Raw genomic sequence first — 16,965 nt, 5'->3', positions numbered from 1 at the left:
ACAGATATATTTTCTTTCAGGATAAAGTTCTACATAATATTATGTCCATTTTTACATTTATGGGAGCCAGCGTCATGCGTCTAGATGATACTTACAGTTTTCAAGTTATCAACAAGACAGTGAAAATGGTTATTCCAGCACTTATTCAGGTAAAATGTCTCTAGACCATCGTTAACATTATTGTTAAAGTTTTACACAGTGTGAAATTTGAGTAGTAGTAAATGAATGACATTTAAAAGCCTTCCTGAAATTCTCAGGTGTTTGTGCCTCTTAAATTTTAGATAGCGAAGCTAAGAAGTAATCTTGGAAATAATTCTTTTCCAAGAATATAAATAAATGTGCATTCTACAAGGCTGTAACTAGAAAAGTATCTTGACATTATTCTGATGAAGTGAATTTACATTTACTGTGTATTTCAGGACATTGCATCATTTTGATAACACACTGTGTAGGTCGATGAAGATAGGAAGTTTTAGAGCTTCAGTGGCAAAATTGTTAACATGCAATTCGACAGACATTTACCAAGTGCTCTCTAAGAGCTAAGTGTTCAAAGAGATGAGTGAGACATAGTCACTGCCAGTAAGGAGTGGACAGTTTGAAACTAAAATGTGGCCTCGGAAGTGAAAGAGGTTGGTCATCTATTTGAGTTTTTGTTTGCCTCCATTGTTGTTGGTCTTATGTTAACAATCGACCATTCCAGGGATGACCATATTCAGCACTGTCTCCTTTTAATCTTGGTATTAGACTGGTATTCTCTGTGTCAAACATGTCAGCGAGTTAGGATATATGTATATAAAAAAGAAAAGCAACTGTCCTGGTACTGTATCTGCCGGTAGAATAGATAAGTGCTGAAGTGCTAGGGACCAGGCTGCCCCCAGAGCCCTGGCAGCGACCGTGTGAAGTGGGGCGCAGGAAGGGTCTGTTGGCCCTGGGCGGTGGCAGAGCCGACAGTGGCACCCGCAGGGGCACGGTCCAGGAACATGCTCAGTGCGGAGACTGGCATGTGGGTGACTTGGAGGAGAGCAGAGAACTGAGACAGAAGGGGGGCGCTGGTTTGTACGTTCATCCTTTATGCATCGGACAGCTCTGCTGCGAACACCGGTACCAGACTAGAGCAGGTTGAACTTGTTCTGAGAGAAACCGGGTCCTTGGCCTTTCTGTGCTCTCTCAGGCTCAGTTGGACCCTTTCTTCTTGAGCACAGCACAAGTCCTGCCTGGTTTTCGCAGCTTCTCAGAGGTCCGGAGAACAGACTTGCTCTCGGTGCCGGGCACTTGGCGTCCCCTTCCTGTCGTTCTCTATCCACACCCGTGACTGGTTTCTGATGCATCTCTTTGGGGGCAGGGCTCACGCTTTGTGTGCCCCTCGGGGCCCAATAGTGCCTGGGATGTGGTTTGTACTCATTGACTATTTACTGATCGGTCTTTGATTATGCGAATTCTTTCCATAACTTGGGCGCACACGAAGACTTGTCCCACCCTTCTAAAGCCTGTTTTGTGGTGTCAGGGGGGGTTACTTGTTCCTACTCACTGACCCTGCTTCCCACTCCACAGTCTGATGGTGGAGACTCTGGAGCAGTCACGAGAAACGTGGAAAACATCGTGGTGAAAATCATGAATGTGTTTGTGGACGCGCTGCCCCACGTCCCTGAGCACAGGCGCCTGCCCGTCCTTGTTCAGCTTGTCGACACACTTGGTGCAGAGAGATTCCTCTGGGTTCTCCTCGTCCTGCTTTTTGAACAATATGTCACTAAAACAGTGCTGGCGGCTGCCTGTGGAGAAAAGGTCAGAATATAGGGTGGGGATAAGAAAGAAATGCTGTTTCACACAGGTTTTGCAACATATTCAAGCTTAAATAGGGCTGGCAGTGCTCAATGCACATTACTTAACAGTGCTTGCTCAGAACACTTGTAAGGGAGTCTTTGTCATTCTTTAAAATAGTTTGCAGAGCCCGTGGCTCTGAATTCCTCAGTAGCCACCAACATCTCTTGGGGGGGGGTTGCCTTTTCTAAGAAGCAGGCCTGGCGTCCTGCTGCGTGATTTCACTTTAAGCGCAACAGAGCACAGCTGTAAGTGATTAAACTCTGTCTCTTGACAGTGGGTTTGAAGTCATTTCCAAGGGAAAGAAGGTGTGTCAAATTGCTAAAATCACTGGGACACAGGTGATTGCCTTGAGTAGCCCTTTTGGGACAGGGGAGGATGGGGCTTAGGGGTCAGGGTTGTTTGTAGGTGACTTCGCAGAACTAGGCCGGCTCTCTGTGAAGCAGTGTGTCTAGACTGCTGGAAGTCACAGTGCAGATTATCCTGGACTGAGGCCCCTGGGTTTCTCACAAATGGACTTTTTAATGTAAGGAGCCCAGCAGCTCATTCCTCTGGTGATACTTGTGACCTTAGGCAGTGACTTTGTGTCCTGAGAAATGTTTTTAAGACGTTTCCCTTATCTGTACTTATTAACTGAGAAATTTGATAGGCTCAGTGTTATTACCTTTGTTCTCTATACAGGATGCTATTTTAGAAGCAGACACTGAATTTTGGATTTCAGTCTGCTGTGAATTTAGTGTCCAGCATCAGATACAGAGCCTGATGAATGTCCTCCAGTACTTGACAAGGCTGCCAGAGGAAAAAGAAGGTGAGTCTAAATACGCAGTAGTTACTGTTGAGCCTGAGAGCCTGGGAGACGCAGAGAGCCCAGAGACCCGGGAGCCCCAACAGCACCTTGAGGAGGGATTTAAGTGAGTTAATAACTTTTCATTTGGGTATATGATTGTATTACTTCCTGAAATCTCTACGGAAAGAAAGGGTACGTACTCCATTTCAGTAGGCTGTCTGCCGGTCCTTCCTCACACCAGTGACGTTGGCTGGATGTGTTGCATGTTCTCGGTTCTCTGCCCTTCAGAGAAGAGCAGCAGGGCACTTCCAGACAAGGGTCTAAGGATGCTGCGGGGACAGGTTTTGTGTGGCCAGCCCTTGGCCCTGTGTCCCCTGCTTAGCCAGGCAGTGACTCACCTCATCTTATAGTCGTCTCAGGGACAGATGGGAAGCAGCCTAGAGAACTCGGTGTGGTAGTGACATGCTACAGGAAGAAGGCTCCATGTTGAGTCACGCTGGGACCATGGACTTTAAGGAGCCCACCCTGGACCCCAGCCACCGCACCCCAACTCTTCCTTCTTTAGTCCTCACCTGAGGATGTGTTTGATGGTTTTAGAGAGAGAAGAAGTGGGGGAAAGACAGAGAGACTCACTGAGTGGTTGCCTCCCATCTGCCCCCGCACTGGGGATCGAACCTGCAACTTTTTGGTGTATGGGGATGATGCTCCAACCAAATAGGCCACCCAGCCAGGGCCCAGCCCTTTTATATTAGATCCATTTCAACATGGGATTCTACAAGGCGTTAGGACACCTTTCACCTTTTAGAAGTAAAAGTTAAAGACTTCAGTCTGTTGTGGGGCCACCAAGCCAGTGCCTCTGAGGCTTCAGAGATTGAGCGCGGAGCCAACAGTCACAGACACCTTTGGTAATATTTCTGTCTTCCATTTGCCTGTCTCGTCGCCCTGGGTTTTCCTTCCTTTCTCTTGGTAATTATATTCATGTCTTTCACTAGTTTAGAAGAGGGAAAACAGTGTAATAGAAAAACAGTGATCTTTCGGAAAGCTGTGTCCCTTTGTCTCTGTCTGTACTGAAGATTCAGATCGAAGAGGAGTGTGGTCACGTGTTTTGTTGCTCTTCTTCAGAAACCGTTCCCAAAGCCGTGCCTGATAAGAGCGAGTCACCAGAGGAAACCCTGCAGGTTTTTAATGTGGACACCCACACCAGCAAGCAACTGCGGCATTTTAAATTCTTGTCAGTGTCCTTTATGTCCCAGCTCCTGGCTTCCCGTCATTTTATCCGAAAGGTGATGTGTTCTTTCAGTATGTTTGTGATACAACGATTTTGCTTTTTCCAAAGGAACAGTGCTTGAAACTAGGAGAGAGAGCTTGGCAAATATGAAAACATGAGGCATGCCTTTTAAGATAATAGGAAAAATAGTGCAAATCACCATGAAAAGCCGTTTGGTGTGGTCTGCTAAGGCTGTATTTCCGTGACTCAGTAACTCTGTCCTCAAGTGGCAGACACCCACAGAAATGCATGGCCGGGCTCCAGGAGACGTCTGGGATGTTCACGGGAGTTCAGAACTGGCAACATCTGAGTGTTCACCCACAGCCAGCTGATGAAGTGTCATGTAAAGGGACGCACATGGGTGAGCCCCAGTGACGTGACACCTCACAACTCTTTGTAATGACATTGAGGGAAAGAGGGCAAACACCAACAATGCATCCTCTGGTTCTAGTTCAAAAGCAGCTGTGTGGGTCAGAAGGAAGGGCGGACTTTGTGTGGGGCAGGAGGGTTCTGAGGCTTCGTGACAGGCCGCTCCTCACCTTAAGGAGTGAGCTCTGTGGGTGGGACTCGTGCCCGTGTGTGTGTGTGTGTGTGTGTGTGTGTGTGTGTGAGAGAAACTTCAAACAGTGAGTGAAAGGAGACACAAACAAAATGAAGGACTGAAGAAAGATTGAGAGGAAGGAGGTTGGTGGCGAGGAACACAGAGCAGCTCCACAGAGCACGTCTGAGTTATGTGCTGCTCTTGCCTCCTGAGCAGATCGCAGGGGATTAGTGAGACTGGACGTCCGTCGGGCACACTGGTGTGTCCGGGAGAAAGGGCACATGCGTCCCAAAGCGGTGAGGGGAGAGACCCCTGTGACCACCACAGCTGGTGCAATTTATTATCCACGTGGGGAAGAAAAGACAACGTCACACTGTAAAGAAAGGACAGTTTTACGCAGATTAAAAACTTTGGCATGGAAAGGAATACTTAGAACTGTGAGAAGAAAATTGGGGGCTATCACTGTGACCGGAGAGAGGAGAAGGATTTCTTAGAAGCTTCCACTCAACAGAAAGCCACCGTAACCACAGTGAAGTGAAAGCCACTGAGAGAAGATTGCTGTGTACAAATCCGAAAGCATTGGTTTCCTTTAGAACAACGGGCAGAGCATGTGCATTCACCGAGGACGACTCACGTGGCCAGTAAAGGCATGAAAAAGTCACCTTCCTGGTAAAAAAAAACACTGTAGGTTAAACAAGCTGTCACTGTGAAGTCCAGTCACAGTAGGAGGTGACAAGGCTGTGGGGACACAGGCGTTTCTGTGCACAAAGCTGGGTGCTGTGAGTCGTGAAAGTGTGGCCAGGCCCAGCCACGTGGCAGGTGCTCGGTTCCCTTTCTCAGGTGTATACACCACAAAACGTTGGATGCTCAGGGAGACAAAGGCGCTCTTGTGTGGCATCGTTACTGAGAGAAAGGGCGTACAGTAAATGTCCGCCAACAGCTGAATGAATAAAAAAGTCGTGAACAGGAGCAGCCTGTCACGTAGAAGAGGTCTCAGAAATCCAGGGTGGCCAGAAGAGCGTGGTGCTGGCCGCAGACTCAGGTTTGTGGGCAGAACAGGGCTAGGGAGCAGTCCACAGAGGAAGCACACTTGTACCCGTAATGGGTCATCTTAAAATTGGGTGGGGGCTAAAGAAGGATTGCCGTTCTGCAATGGGTAGGTATCAGTAAATGGTAATTGATTGCTTGGTATACTTTTTTGATCTTTGTCATACTTTACAAATACTACAGATAACCTGTAGAATATAACTAGTGAGCTGTAATAGACTAAGGAAATAGAGTTATTACAGTGTGATGGGGAGATCTGAGTCTGATTAAATTATAATGTCAGCAAACAGGTGCCGTGGGAAGTGCGAATTGAGTAATGTTAGAGCACAGGCGGCAAACACAAGGCCCGAGGGCCGAATCCGACCCTCCACCTTGTCTTATCTGCCCAGCACGTTGTTGCTGCCCGGCGGCGGCGCCAAGCTCCTTGTCCATAGTTAAGGGGTAATTACATTTGTACAGTCCTCAAGTTACAGGCAACCCTGAGGCGGACATGGCCTCTAGTGAAAATTAGTTTGACGACCCTGTGTTAGAGGTGTCATTGTGCCCACTGCAAATGATTTTCTGTTACCAGCTTTCATATGGTTCTAATGATGCGTTCTTTACAAATTAGGTAGTTGAAAGTGGTGGCCCTGAAGTTTTAAAAGGCCTTGAACAGAGGTAGGTTGCTTTTCTCTTTCCAGTTGCTATTTGTAAATAACTTTTCCCACTGGTCAGAAAGCCGGAAGCAGGGCACCCAGTGTGCTCAGGAGCCTCCTGTGTTTCAGGTTGCTGGAGGCGGTCCTTGGCTACATCAACGCTGTCGCCCAGTCTGTGGAGAAGAACGCGGACCAGCTCACTGGGAAGTTCTGGCGAGCGCTCCTTAGCAAAGCTTACGACATGCTAGACAAGGTAGGCCCGGCTTCTCCCCGTCTTCTGTGCGTCCTTGCTGTGTTTATGACATTGCGAAGTGATTTAGCACAGCTTTACTTTAAGAATAAACTCAGCCCTGGCCGGTGGATTGAGCATGGGCCTGTGAAGCAAAGGGTTGCCGGTTTGATTCCAAGTTAGGGCACATGCCTGGGTTGCAGGCCAGGTCCCCAGTAGGGAACACTTGAGAGTCAACCACACATTGACATTTCTCTCCCACTCTTTCTCCTTCCCTTCGCTCTCTTTAAAAATAAATAAGTAAAATATTTGAAAAATGAACTTAGCCATCACTTCTTTTCATATAATGCAGCTCAGATCTTTCTTGGAAAAGAATCTCTTCATGACCAAAAATAAATTGGTCAGGAAGACAGTTTTCCTATCGAGTATGTATGTGGGCGTGTGCCTCAATAAAGACCATGCTTTTACTGTTCAATCACATAACACAGTGTTCCACTTGATTCAAGTAGAATGAGAGGAAAGTGCCTGCCAGGGAGGGCCTGTGTCTCTGGGAGGTGTCACTGGCCTCAACACCAGGCCCGGAGCTGCGGCTGCACGGCAGCCAGCAGTTCGCTGCATCTGAGCATCAGTTCTCTTTCTCTCTCTCTCTCTCTCTCTCTCTCTCTCTCTGTCTCTGTGTGTGTGTGTGTGTGTTTTCCCAGTAAACAGGATTAGTAATGCCTACCTGAAAGGTTAGTGTAAGAAATAAATAAGAAAGTGTGTTTGAAAATGCCTGGCACCTAGCAGGTATACGGTGAACAGAAGCCTGTCCATCTGAGTTCATCTTCCTTTTTTCCTGGTTTCCGCCGTTGTTAACATACCACTGCTCTCTAGGTCAATGCCTTGCTGCCCACGGAAACGTTCATTCCTGTGATGACAGGGCTGCTGGGTAACCCGCTGCCGTCCGTCCGCCGGAAAGCGATGGACCTGTTGAACAACAAGCTCCAGCAGAAAGTGTCCTGGAAGAAGAAGACTGTAAGTGCGGGCGCAGCGTCCGGCCCTCCACCGTCCGCACTCCGTCAGACAGCTGCGTTACCTCCCCTAAGCTTCTCTGTGGTTCGCTCTAAATAAGCAGATTGTTACCTGAATACAGGGCTGTGCTACGAGTGTTTTCAGATGGGATAGTAGTTCTAACAGGAGTGTGTACGTGTGTTCTACGAGCTCTTAGAATGGAATTCCAGGCCTAATGGAGGTCTCATGTGATACGGACCTTACTGTGCCTTAGTTGGCTAGGGCAGCTCTAATGCACTCTCAGTCCAAACCCGTCGGCATTTGGTAGGAATCAGAAACTGGTCGCTGACACACGCATTGGCGTGGTGGTCAGTCCGTCAGCTGGAGAAGGTTAGTGGTGTGCATTCCAGTGGCTCAGGGCCTCTCAGCCTGGCCGCCATTTCGGCCGCCTCAAGCAGGAGCTGTGGAAAGTGGACTGTGTTTTTCTGGTTTTATTTATTTGGGAATTTTGTCCTCTTCAGGTTTACCATTTCCTAAACCTGGTTCCAGTTCTTTTGGCCATTGTGCAGCGTAAAAAAAAGGGGGCAGAAGAGCAAGCAGTAAACAGACAGACGGCTTTGTTTACACTGAAGCTTTTATGCAAGAACTTTGGTGCAGAAAACCCAGAGCCTTTTGTCCCAGTGCTGAACACTGCAGTGAGACTGATCGCCCCCGAAAAGAAGGACGAGAAGAACGTCTTGGGCAGTGCCCTGCTGTGTGTGGCGGAGGTGGCCTCCACCCTGGGGGCCCTGGCCATCCCCCAGCTGCCCAGGTATGCGGCGGGACAGACAGGAGCGCTCACACGGGGGTTCTGGTACAGGCTGCAAGAGAACACCTGAGTGACTTTGTTGCCTCTAAGTGCGAGTCATATAAAATTAGACTTGCTGAAGGAAGGGTCTTCAAATGCAAAAGCACAGTATTCTCACCTTTCTGATGTTCCTTGTCCCAGTTTTCGCTCCCTGTTGACCATCTGTAACTGGGGAGCAGCAGGTGAAGGTCCTGTGGTTGGGCAGTGCTATGGGGCACAAGAGAGGTGCGGCCGGCTCTCTCTGGGGCCCTGGCAGTGACTGGCTGTGCAGCCTCCCAGGTCACTTTGCTCTGCTCTCTCTGAACCCGAGACATCCCCTCCTGGTGGGATTATGTGGGACAGAACTCGGACGGCTCTTTGCACAGTGCCTGATACAGAGCAAGTGCGGGGTCAGTGCTGCTGGCCCCGGGGGACATGCAGATGGCGCTCTGGGGGCTCCAACGCGCACAGCGAATGTGGTGGGGCCCCGGGGTTGGACTCTTCGTAACGAGTGGTACCCCACGCTCCACTCTGTCCCTGCTCAAAGTTACTCCAACCATGTCCTTCGTTCCAGCCTGATGCCTGCACTGCTGACGACAATGAAGAACACCAGCGACCTGCTCTCGGGCGAGGTCTATCTGCTGAGCGCTTTGGCGGCCCTGCAGAAGGTGGTGGAGACTCTCCCCCACTTCGTCAGCCCCTACCTAGAAGGCGTCCTGTCACAGGTGAGCCACCGTGACCACGGCACGCTATTCAGGGTAGCAGGAGAATGGGGGACATTGCAAACTGGGTGCCTTTATTTGTTCTTTAAGTGTTTAGTTTCTGTCTGGCGGGAAGATTCTTGTTTCTGAAGGAAGTGCTTGTCACCCCTAAATGTGTGCTTGTTTCTCATCACGCCGTCGTTCCTCCTGCTTAACCCCAACCCCAATGTGGTGGCACTTTGTCATGCGGCCCATGTCTCTCACACTGGCACAGTGTGGTTACTGTTACTTTCTCCTGTGAGGTCTTTGGGGTTGAGCTGGCAGGGCTGCCTTTATCACGTCTCGTAGGAACTGGTGAAACTGGCCTTGTGTGTTCCCAGTGCTGGAAGTGCCTGTGCTGAAGTGCAGGGGCCACGTGCAGACACCGCAGGCAGGTGGTGTTTTCAGCGGAACATGCCTGAGCAGGGCCCCTCGGGCCCTTCTGTTCAGCACTTGCCGTTCACGAGGTCGGGAGCCCTCACTGCCTTGACAGGAAGCACCTAACCAACGCCCACGTGCTGTAGACCCTTGAAACTCGCAGAAAGGCTCCTCTGCCTCTGGGGAGCTCTCTGGCTCTGTTAGCAAGGAAGACCTTGACTCTTCACACGGTCTCTGGATTCCTGTCCTCTGAGAACATCTACGTCGGGGGGCTCTGTGTCCTCGCACCTTTGATTCCCCCTCTCCCCACCCTGACACCCAGTTGGGAAAGTAGCATCTGTCCATTTTTACCTGCAGACGTTCAGGGTTGGCTTGGAGAGGAACCCCTGGGATCGGACCTGCACCGAGCCCTTCCCGGTCACTAGCGTTTGGGCTGACTTCCCACCAACCCTGATGTTTCTGTGAGTGAGTCAGACATTGTCCCCAACCCCACGCAGAGGCCTCGATTTCTGTCTTCATGTTTCTGCAGGTGATTCACTTGGAGAAAATCACGAGTGAAATGGGTGCAGCCTCCCAGGCTAATGTCCGCCTCATGTCCCTTAAAAAGACACTGGCCACCGCTTTGTCACCTCGCGTCCTGCTACCGGCCATCAACAGAACGTACAAGCAAATCCAGAAGCACTGGCAGGTTAGTGGACATCGGGTGGCAGACTTCGGGGAAGGGAGGTGTGGCGCTGAAATTCTCCCTGTCACTCAGTGAGCTCTGTGGCTGCTAAACGCTGGCGGCCTCTCTGCTGTCACTGCAGCACCACATGGGCCCGTTCATGAGCATCCTGCAGGAGCACATCGGGGTCATGAGGAAGGAGGAGCTTGCCTCCCATCAGCCTCAGCTCACCACGTTTTTCTTGGAGGCCTTGGACTTCCGAGCACAGCACCCTGAGGTCAGTTTATTTCCACTCCTCCAAATCCTAAACTTGTCTGCTAAGGGCCAGAGAAAAACTGGGTGTGTGACCAAAATTACTTAGAGCTAGAAGTCAGAACCCCGCCTATCGAGTCACCCGTTTTGTTTTCAGAGTGATCTGGAAGAAGTTGGAAAGACAGAAAGTTGTATCATTGACTGCCTGGTAGCTATGGTTGTAAAACTTTCCGAAGTCACGTTCAGACCCCTGTTTTTCAAGGTAAGCTGCCTTCCTCCACGCCTCCTTTGCACTCTCTGTGAGCAACAAGATGTGTGGAACGAAGTCCTGTGATTTTTTTCTTTGTAGCTGTTTGACTGGGCTAAGACAGAGGATGCCCCAAAGGACAGGCTGCTGACCTTTTACAACTTGGCGGATTGCGTTGCTGGAAAACTGAAAGGGCTGTTTACTCTGTTCGCTGGCCACTTAGTGAAGCCTTTCGCTGACACCTTGAACCAGGTGAACGTCTCTAAAACAGGTTGGTAGCTGACTCCAGTGCAGATGACACCTTGGTCTGTGGGCCTCCCCCAAGGCTCAGAAGCACAGTGAGTGTAATGGGGGTGTGGGTTCCATTCTGTAGTGGGCTCTTGGGCCTCGGGTGTCTGTGGTAGCCCGGTGACACAGTCGTGAAGTCCCTGCCTCGCCGGAAGAAAGAACAGAGTGGGCGGTGCTCCAAGTTACCACAGGTGCCTTCCACACATTCAAACTAAGACTGCTGCGCTGATGCAGATGAACTACTCGGTTGACATACTTGTCACTGAAGTAGCCAGACTAAGGGATTCACAGCCGAGCCCGAGGCTGAGCTCTGAGGAAGGATGCTCATCTGAGAGACTCTCCCCCTTGTGTTCTGCCTTCATCCTGAGCCTGCGTTCTAGATCGGGCTAAACTTTGGAGATTCAGTTGTGAAATTCTTATTCTTTTTTTTTTTTTTTTCCATTTTTACTCTCTCCCGTCTTACAGATGAAGCGTTTTTTGACTCTGAAAAGGATCCTGAGAAGTGCTGCTTGCTCTTACAGTTTATTTTGGACTGTTTATATAAAATTTTCCTTTTTGACACCCAGCATTTCTTAAGTAAAGAGAGAGCAGAAGCCTTGATGACGCCTCTGGTGGATCAGGTAACCAGACGAATCCTATCAGATGAGGAAGCCGCCACCATTGTGTGTTTGCAGGTTTCAGACCTACTAGACTGACTGCGGAATTATTCCCCTTCCCCCGCTTTCCCCCCTCCGGGTGTGGGTTTCTTATTTTATACAAATTTTATTTCAAAATTGATTTCTCGTTTTTATGGATTTACATTTGAATTTTCAAATGAAAGGCATAATGTAAGGTCTAGTGGTTAAGTTTTTAATTTTTTTAGAACTGGTTCCATCAAGTACGTTTGAGGTCACGGCCACCTTGGAAGAACAGCTCCCAGAGGATCTGCTGGAGGGAGGGGCCCCCAGGGGCTGCGGAGTCCCCATGAGCGCCACTGCATGGCCAGAATGTTTGAATGGGACATGGTTTTTGAGTGTCATAAAGGATACTAGGATTTTTTTTTTTTAGATTTTATTTATTTATCTTTAGAGGGGAAGGGAAGGAGAGCGGAAGAGAAATGTCAATGTATGGTTGCCTCTCGTGAGTCCCCTCCTGGGAACTGGCCTGCAACCCAGGCATGTGCCCTGACCGGGAATCAAACCAGAATCGTGTGGTTCGCAGGCCCGTGCTGAGTCCACTGAGCTCCACCAGCCAGGACTGGGAATTTTTTTTTAAGATTTTATTTATTTTTAGAGAGAGTGGAAGGGAGGGGGAATGAGAGGAACAGAAACATCAGTGCGTGGTTGAGTCTCACATGGTCCCCACTGGCACCTGACCTGCAACCCAGGCATGTGCCCTGACTGGGAATAGAACCTATAACCCTTTGGATCACAACCTACTCTCAGTCCACTAAGCTCCACCAGCCAGGGCCAAAACAGTATTTATACACATTGGGTTTTTTCTCAGACAGGAATCAGCCCTGTTGCTGAGTCCATTTCTCACTCTTAACAGCTGGAGAATGAGCTGGGAGGGGAAGAGAAGTTCCAGGAACGGGTGACCGAGCACCTGACGCCGTGCATCTCCCAGTTCGCAGTGGCCATGGCCGATGACTCTCTTTGGAAACCACTCAACTACCAGATTCTGCTGAAGACCAGAGACTCCTCACCCAAGGTCAGCAGCTGCGGGCATCCAGCACCGGTGCCCAGACAGCCATGACGCTGTCACAGCTGTGCGACCGTGGTAACTGGTGGGACAGACTGGGCTGCTAGTCTGAGACCAGACTTTGGGCTGTGGTAGACAGACGCTTGCGCCTGAGGTCTCTGGCTTTACTTCTAGGTCGTTCACGAGCAGCAGCACTCCCTCCCCCGTGGCGCATGTGGCGCAGGCACTCAGACACCTTCTAAATGTGGGCTTTGAAATCTCGGAAAGACTTAAAGTGCTTCCTCCTACTTTTTTAACTCCTCCGGGTGTCACTGTGCTCCCTGAGACAAGTGCTCTGTGCTCGTCCCCAGACGTCCTTCTGAGGGAGGGCAGTGTCCATGTCCACCATGCCTCAGGCTTAGGGTCCCTCACAATAACAAAGGTGGGGGGCTACCGACACCCACTGACCAGTGGGGGTTCAGAGGGGCAGGGCTCCACATTGAATCTCCATTTCTCCAACTAGTAGTCCTCCTAGCACCTCAGTGGAGAAGTCACAACAAAGCAGAATTTAATATTTATTTATTAGGAAATGAGAACAATGAGGCTATTTTGGTGAAGCCCCAAATTCTAAATTATAAGTTCCTACAAAATTGCATTAAATTTATTGTTTTATTTGCACAATATTAAGAAAATCCTGATTGAACATACCTAGTTACAAGTGTCATTTGAATAACTCACTTTGCTGTACCCAAATAGTCCTTAAATTATCCACAGTCAGAATGCTGGCACATTCTTGTACTCCATGAGTCACTAACACAACCAAACAGCTGTTTGTGTTCCTTGTCACAGTCACGTTGTGAGAAACACCCAAACTTTATGTAACACAAAGAGGGTGTTTTTCACTCAGTGCCGAGATGAGAGCGTGACCCGAGCCAGTAACCCGGCCCCTCACACAACTGCAGGACACCCCAGTCAGGGCTCCGGGGCAGGCCCTCCTGACATGGCGGGGACACTGTCCTGCCAGGGTGGCATCAGCTGTCAGCAAGGCAGGCCGGTGCGCTCTGGGGCAGTCAGGTTGGATGACATAATTTTTCTACTTGGCATTTTATTTCCTTGTTTTTCAAAGGAAAGCGTTCTAAAACGCCTTCAAGTTAAAGGCCTGAGGTGCTGGAACGTAGGTCAGGTTGCCTGTGGTACGGACAGGTCCCAACCTGTGAAGTGAACTGCTCTCCTAAGGCAAATGTTGGATGGACACAAACTGAAATAAACTCGTGAAAGAACAGTTAGTTTAAAGAGCTTGTGTCGAGTTACGTATTAAGGAAATGAGTAAAGCAGTACGTGTATATCAACCTTCACCTTTAACGCCCTCAGGTTCGGTTTGCTGCCCTGATCACCGTGCTAGCGCTGGCTGAGACGCTGAAGGAGAATTACATCGTCCTGCTACCAGAGTCCATTCCTTTCTTAGCTGAACTGATGGAAGGTACCTGTTTGGGAATTAGTAATTACAGTGGAGTTCCTTGAAAACGTGCCTAGTCTTAGTGCAGATGTGGGTACAGTGTCGTTAGCCCTGGACCCAGGACCTCTGCCTGCTCCCGGTGCAGACTGCAAGATGGGGGCTGAATTCCTGTCTTGAGTAAGGGTGGGGGGGGCGGTTCAGAATGACCTTTCCTTTCACTTCATCCCACATGTGAGTAACTTGGTCCGCGGGTGCAGGGTTCTTACATCACAATGTCTAGGGTCCTTAGGGCTGCACGGAATTGGCTCCGTGTTTACGGCGGCCAGTGTTCGCTCCGTGCTGTGCGGGGATGGCCCTGCCGTCCTCAGCATGGGGTGTGCCATTACCTGTCTTACACAGGAAGGAACTGGAGACTCTAAGGGGATTAAGTAATTCAATAAACTAAGAGTAAGTGTGGCAGCTGGAACTGGGTGGAAGTCTCGGTGTGTGCAGCCTGGACGTGGTGAGAGACAGTGATCGGCCCGACTTGAGTGTTAAGCAGGGCGGTGGAGGCAGGTGGGCCGACACTGATATACACGTGATCCTCCACTTACCAAACAGAGTACGTCAACCTTTGGTTCTGAAACCTGGAGTGTGGCATCACTAGGAACTGGGACCTGTCGTGTCGGTGCTTCTGTTTGGGGGTTTTCTCTTACTCGGTTTCCAAATCTAAGGCAGGAGGAATGGGGAGACTTCATGGGTACCCTCTGCTGCTCTGATGGCTTCCCTCTGTGTCCTGGCGCCTCAGAGGTGGAAGACGAGTGGAGGCAGGAGGGGAGGAATCGGGGCAGGAAGTCTGACTCATCTTACTCCGATTTTTAGACGAATGTGAAGAAGTGGAACGTCAGTGCCAAAAGACTGTTCAGCGACTGGAAGCTGTCCTGGGAGAGCCGCTCCAGAGCTACTTCTGAAGCCGTGGCGTCTTGCTGTCTCCTCTGACTCTGTTCAGAGTTCATGTTTATAGTTTTATTTGGGGGTGTTGGGTACCATGTTACTTTTGGTGCTTTAACACCCACGTGGACTTTACAAAATTCCTGCCTCGTTTGTACTTCCATTCAGCCCTCCTGACATCTGGATAGAATTGCAAAGGCAGTAAATGACAGCGGTGGTTTGATGCAGGCGGCTCCTGACGGCCGTGTCACTTCAGACGCATTTGATCTCTGCACCCAGAGCGGACGGGGCCCCACTCAGACTGTGAAGTCCTAACTCCTCTGCGCAGGGATGGCTTGTGCACGTGGGGTCCCCGTCAGAGGCTGCACTCAAAGTATTGAATGGCCTTTACTTCAAGAAAATGAATTATTGAGCCTTCAGCAACAGTGCTTTTGAATGTGAAGTCATTTGGATTTTTACTTTTCATTCTGGGCAGAAACACCAGCCTTGACATTTATATGCCCCTGGAGGGCAGTAGTTCTGCAGTGTACTTTTGACTCAGGACTCGTGTCTTTGATCCTGCCTTCAGTCTGTGCGGGTGCTCAAGACTGGGCTGCCTTGGGAGCTTTGCCCTGGTCAGGGAGCAAAGGACAAAGGATTCTAAAAATGAGTAGGCAGCAGCACTGTCAGGCTACCGCGAGGCAGTTACTGGGGAAGTGTTTCTGGTGCCTTCCCCAACCCCCGCCCTCCCCTGCCTCCCTTCAGTCCCTTGGCAGGTAGTGCTGCACCCAGTAGGCCAGCTGTGCAGGTGAAGCCTCAGTGCTAGGGCAGTGGGAGGAACAGGCTTCTGGGCGTCCTCACAACAGAGCGGCCCTGAGGTCATCAGGGACACCAGCCTGGTGTCACAGCTCAAGAAACTAACGGTCCTCAAGGAGGAAGGTACCAGAGGTGCCCAGACTGGGCGTGTCGTGCCCTGCGCCCAGGATCCAGAGGGCCACAAAGAGGGCCCCAGGCCTCTGTCATGGTGACAGTGGGAAGGATGCTCCTGTGCCAGACCCCAGCACCGTCACGGCCCCCGTGGCAGCGCCCCACCTGCCCCTGCTCTGGACCTGTCCCCACCCATATGTGACTCTTCCTCCTCCTCCAGGGCCGCGTGTCTAGATTAGGGACCGTCAGGGCTGAGGCAGTGGGGAGAGATGACAAATTCATTCCTTCGTGCCACCCTCTCAGCAAGGACCACAGAGGGCCTGGGACCAGGAGAGCCAGTGCTATCCCAGGGCACCAGGCAGGCATGGCCCCCACAGCACATGGTGTCAACAATTTTAGGAAATGGTGGAACGAGGGATGAGGCAATTGTTTCTGTGCAGGGACTTGGACACGAAGAAAGAGGTTCCCAGCTGGCTCTCCCGCCACTCCCTGAAGGCCAAGTCACATACATTTACTGACACCCTTCAGCTATTAAATGGACTGATGCCCGCCCACCCACACTGTACTGAAAAGTCTCTTCTCAATGAGGAAGTGGTTCGTGTGGGAGGGAGGATCTGCAGGTCACACACAGGGCTTGTGACAGTCCCCACCTGGTTTACGGACATGGTGGGACAGGAACTGGCAGAGGGGGGATGAAAAGTTGCTCCAGGTATCAAGAGAACCAGAAACACAAGTGCTTGGTTCATGCAGGAGAGTGTTGGGTGAGAGTCCAGTGTTGTTTCCCTGGAGACGGATTAACTCACTGGGGTGCTAGCTTTGGACAGAAATCAGTGTCTCGTGGACCGGGTCCAGCCAGTCCCCCTCTGCACAGTCCCTACCCTCCAGCCCATTCTGGCCATCTGCCCTTCACACAGTCCTGGGGTTCTGAGCCTTCTCCCACCTCGGCTCTCTGGGCCAAAGCCTCAGTCTGGCATCTCCCTTCCGGGGCTCCCAGCGTGGGAGCCAGCTTTGCCTTCCACCTGTCCTCTTGCTGTCGGCTTCTCCAAGCACCCTCTGGTGCACAGGGTGGTAGTCACGGTGTTACCGAACAAGAGGTCGGTGGGGGGGGGGGGTGTGCAATATTTGGCCCACCTGGGGCCCACCTGTGTAGCCAAAAACTGCTACACAACAGGGGCCCCTCCCAAGGACAGAATACTAATATCTACTGGGCTCTTCTGTCCACCGCCAATTGGAAAGACATCTCTCAATGCCAGAGATTTGTGAAAAGGAAACAAAATGTTTATTTAATGCTATTCAGGCCTAACA

At 50.5% G+C, this 16,965-nt stretch overlaps 1 protein-coding gene across 1 annotated transcript in view; it reads left to right on the top strand.

Moving 5' to 3' along the window:
- Positions 1-16,710, top strand: part of HEATR1 (HEAT repeat containing 1) — a 49,502-nt gene extending 32,792 nt beyond the window's left edge. Inside the window, exons 29-45 of the mRNA XM_037168162.2 lie at positions 21-149; positions 1,552-1,782; positions 2,500-2,626; positions 3,728-3,888; positions 6,071-6,117; positions 6,225-6,348; positions 7,198-7,338; positions 7,836-8,125; positions 8,715-8,865; positions 9,788-9,946; positions 10,065-10,199; positions 10,332-10,436; positions 10,524-10,692; positions 11,175-11,329; positions 12,240-12,398; positions 13,740-13,848; positions 14,686-16,710. Of these exons, the coding sequence (XP_037024057.2) occupies positions 21-149; positions 1,552-1,782; positions 2,500-2,626; positions 3,728-3,888; positions 6,071-6,117; positions 6,225-6,348; positions 7,198-7,338; positions 7,836-8,125; positions 8,715-8,865; positions 9,788-9,946; positions 10,065-10,199; positions 10,332-10,436; positions 10,524-10,692; positions 11,175-11,329; positions 12,240-12,398; positions 13,740-13,848; positions 14,686-14,774 (2,481 nt within the window). The 3' untranslated portion in view covers positions 14,775-16,710. The remainder of the gene's footprint in view (positions 1-20; positions 150-1,551; positions 1,783-2,499; positions 2,627-3,727; positions 3,889-6,070; positions 6,118-6,224; positions 6,349-7,197; positions 7,339-7,835; positions 8,126-8,714; positions 8,866-9,787; positions 9,947-10,064; positions 10,200-10,331; positions 10,437-10,523; positions 10,693-11,174; positions 11,330-12,239; positions 12,399-13,739; positions 13,849-14,685) is intronic.
- Positions 16,711-16,965: the final 255 nt, after the last annotated feature.

This window comes from Artibeus jamaicensis, unplaced genomic scaffold (genome assembly GCF_021234435.1).
Source record: "Artibeus jamaicensis isolate MK-2021 breed Jamaican fruit bat unplaced genomic scaffold, CSHL_Jam_final contig_473, whole genome shotgun sequence".
In the NCBI taxonomy this organism is placed as follows: Eukaryota; Metazoa; Chordata; class Mammalia; order Chiroptera; family Phyllostomidae; genus Artibeus; species Artibeus jamaicensis.
The sequence above is the reverse complement of the archived record's forward strand: the minus strand, read 5'-3'. Positions and strand labels throughout refer to the sequence as shown.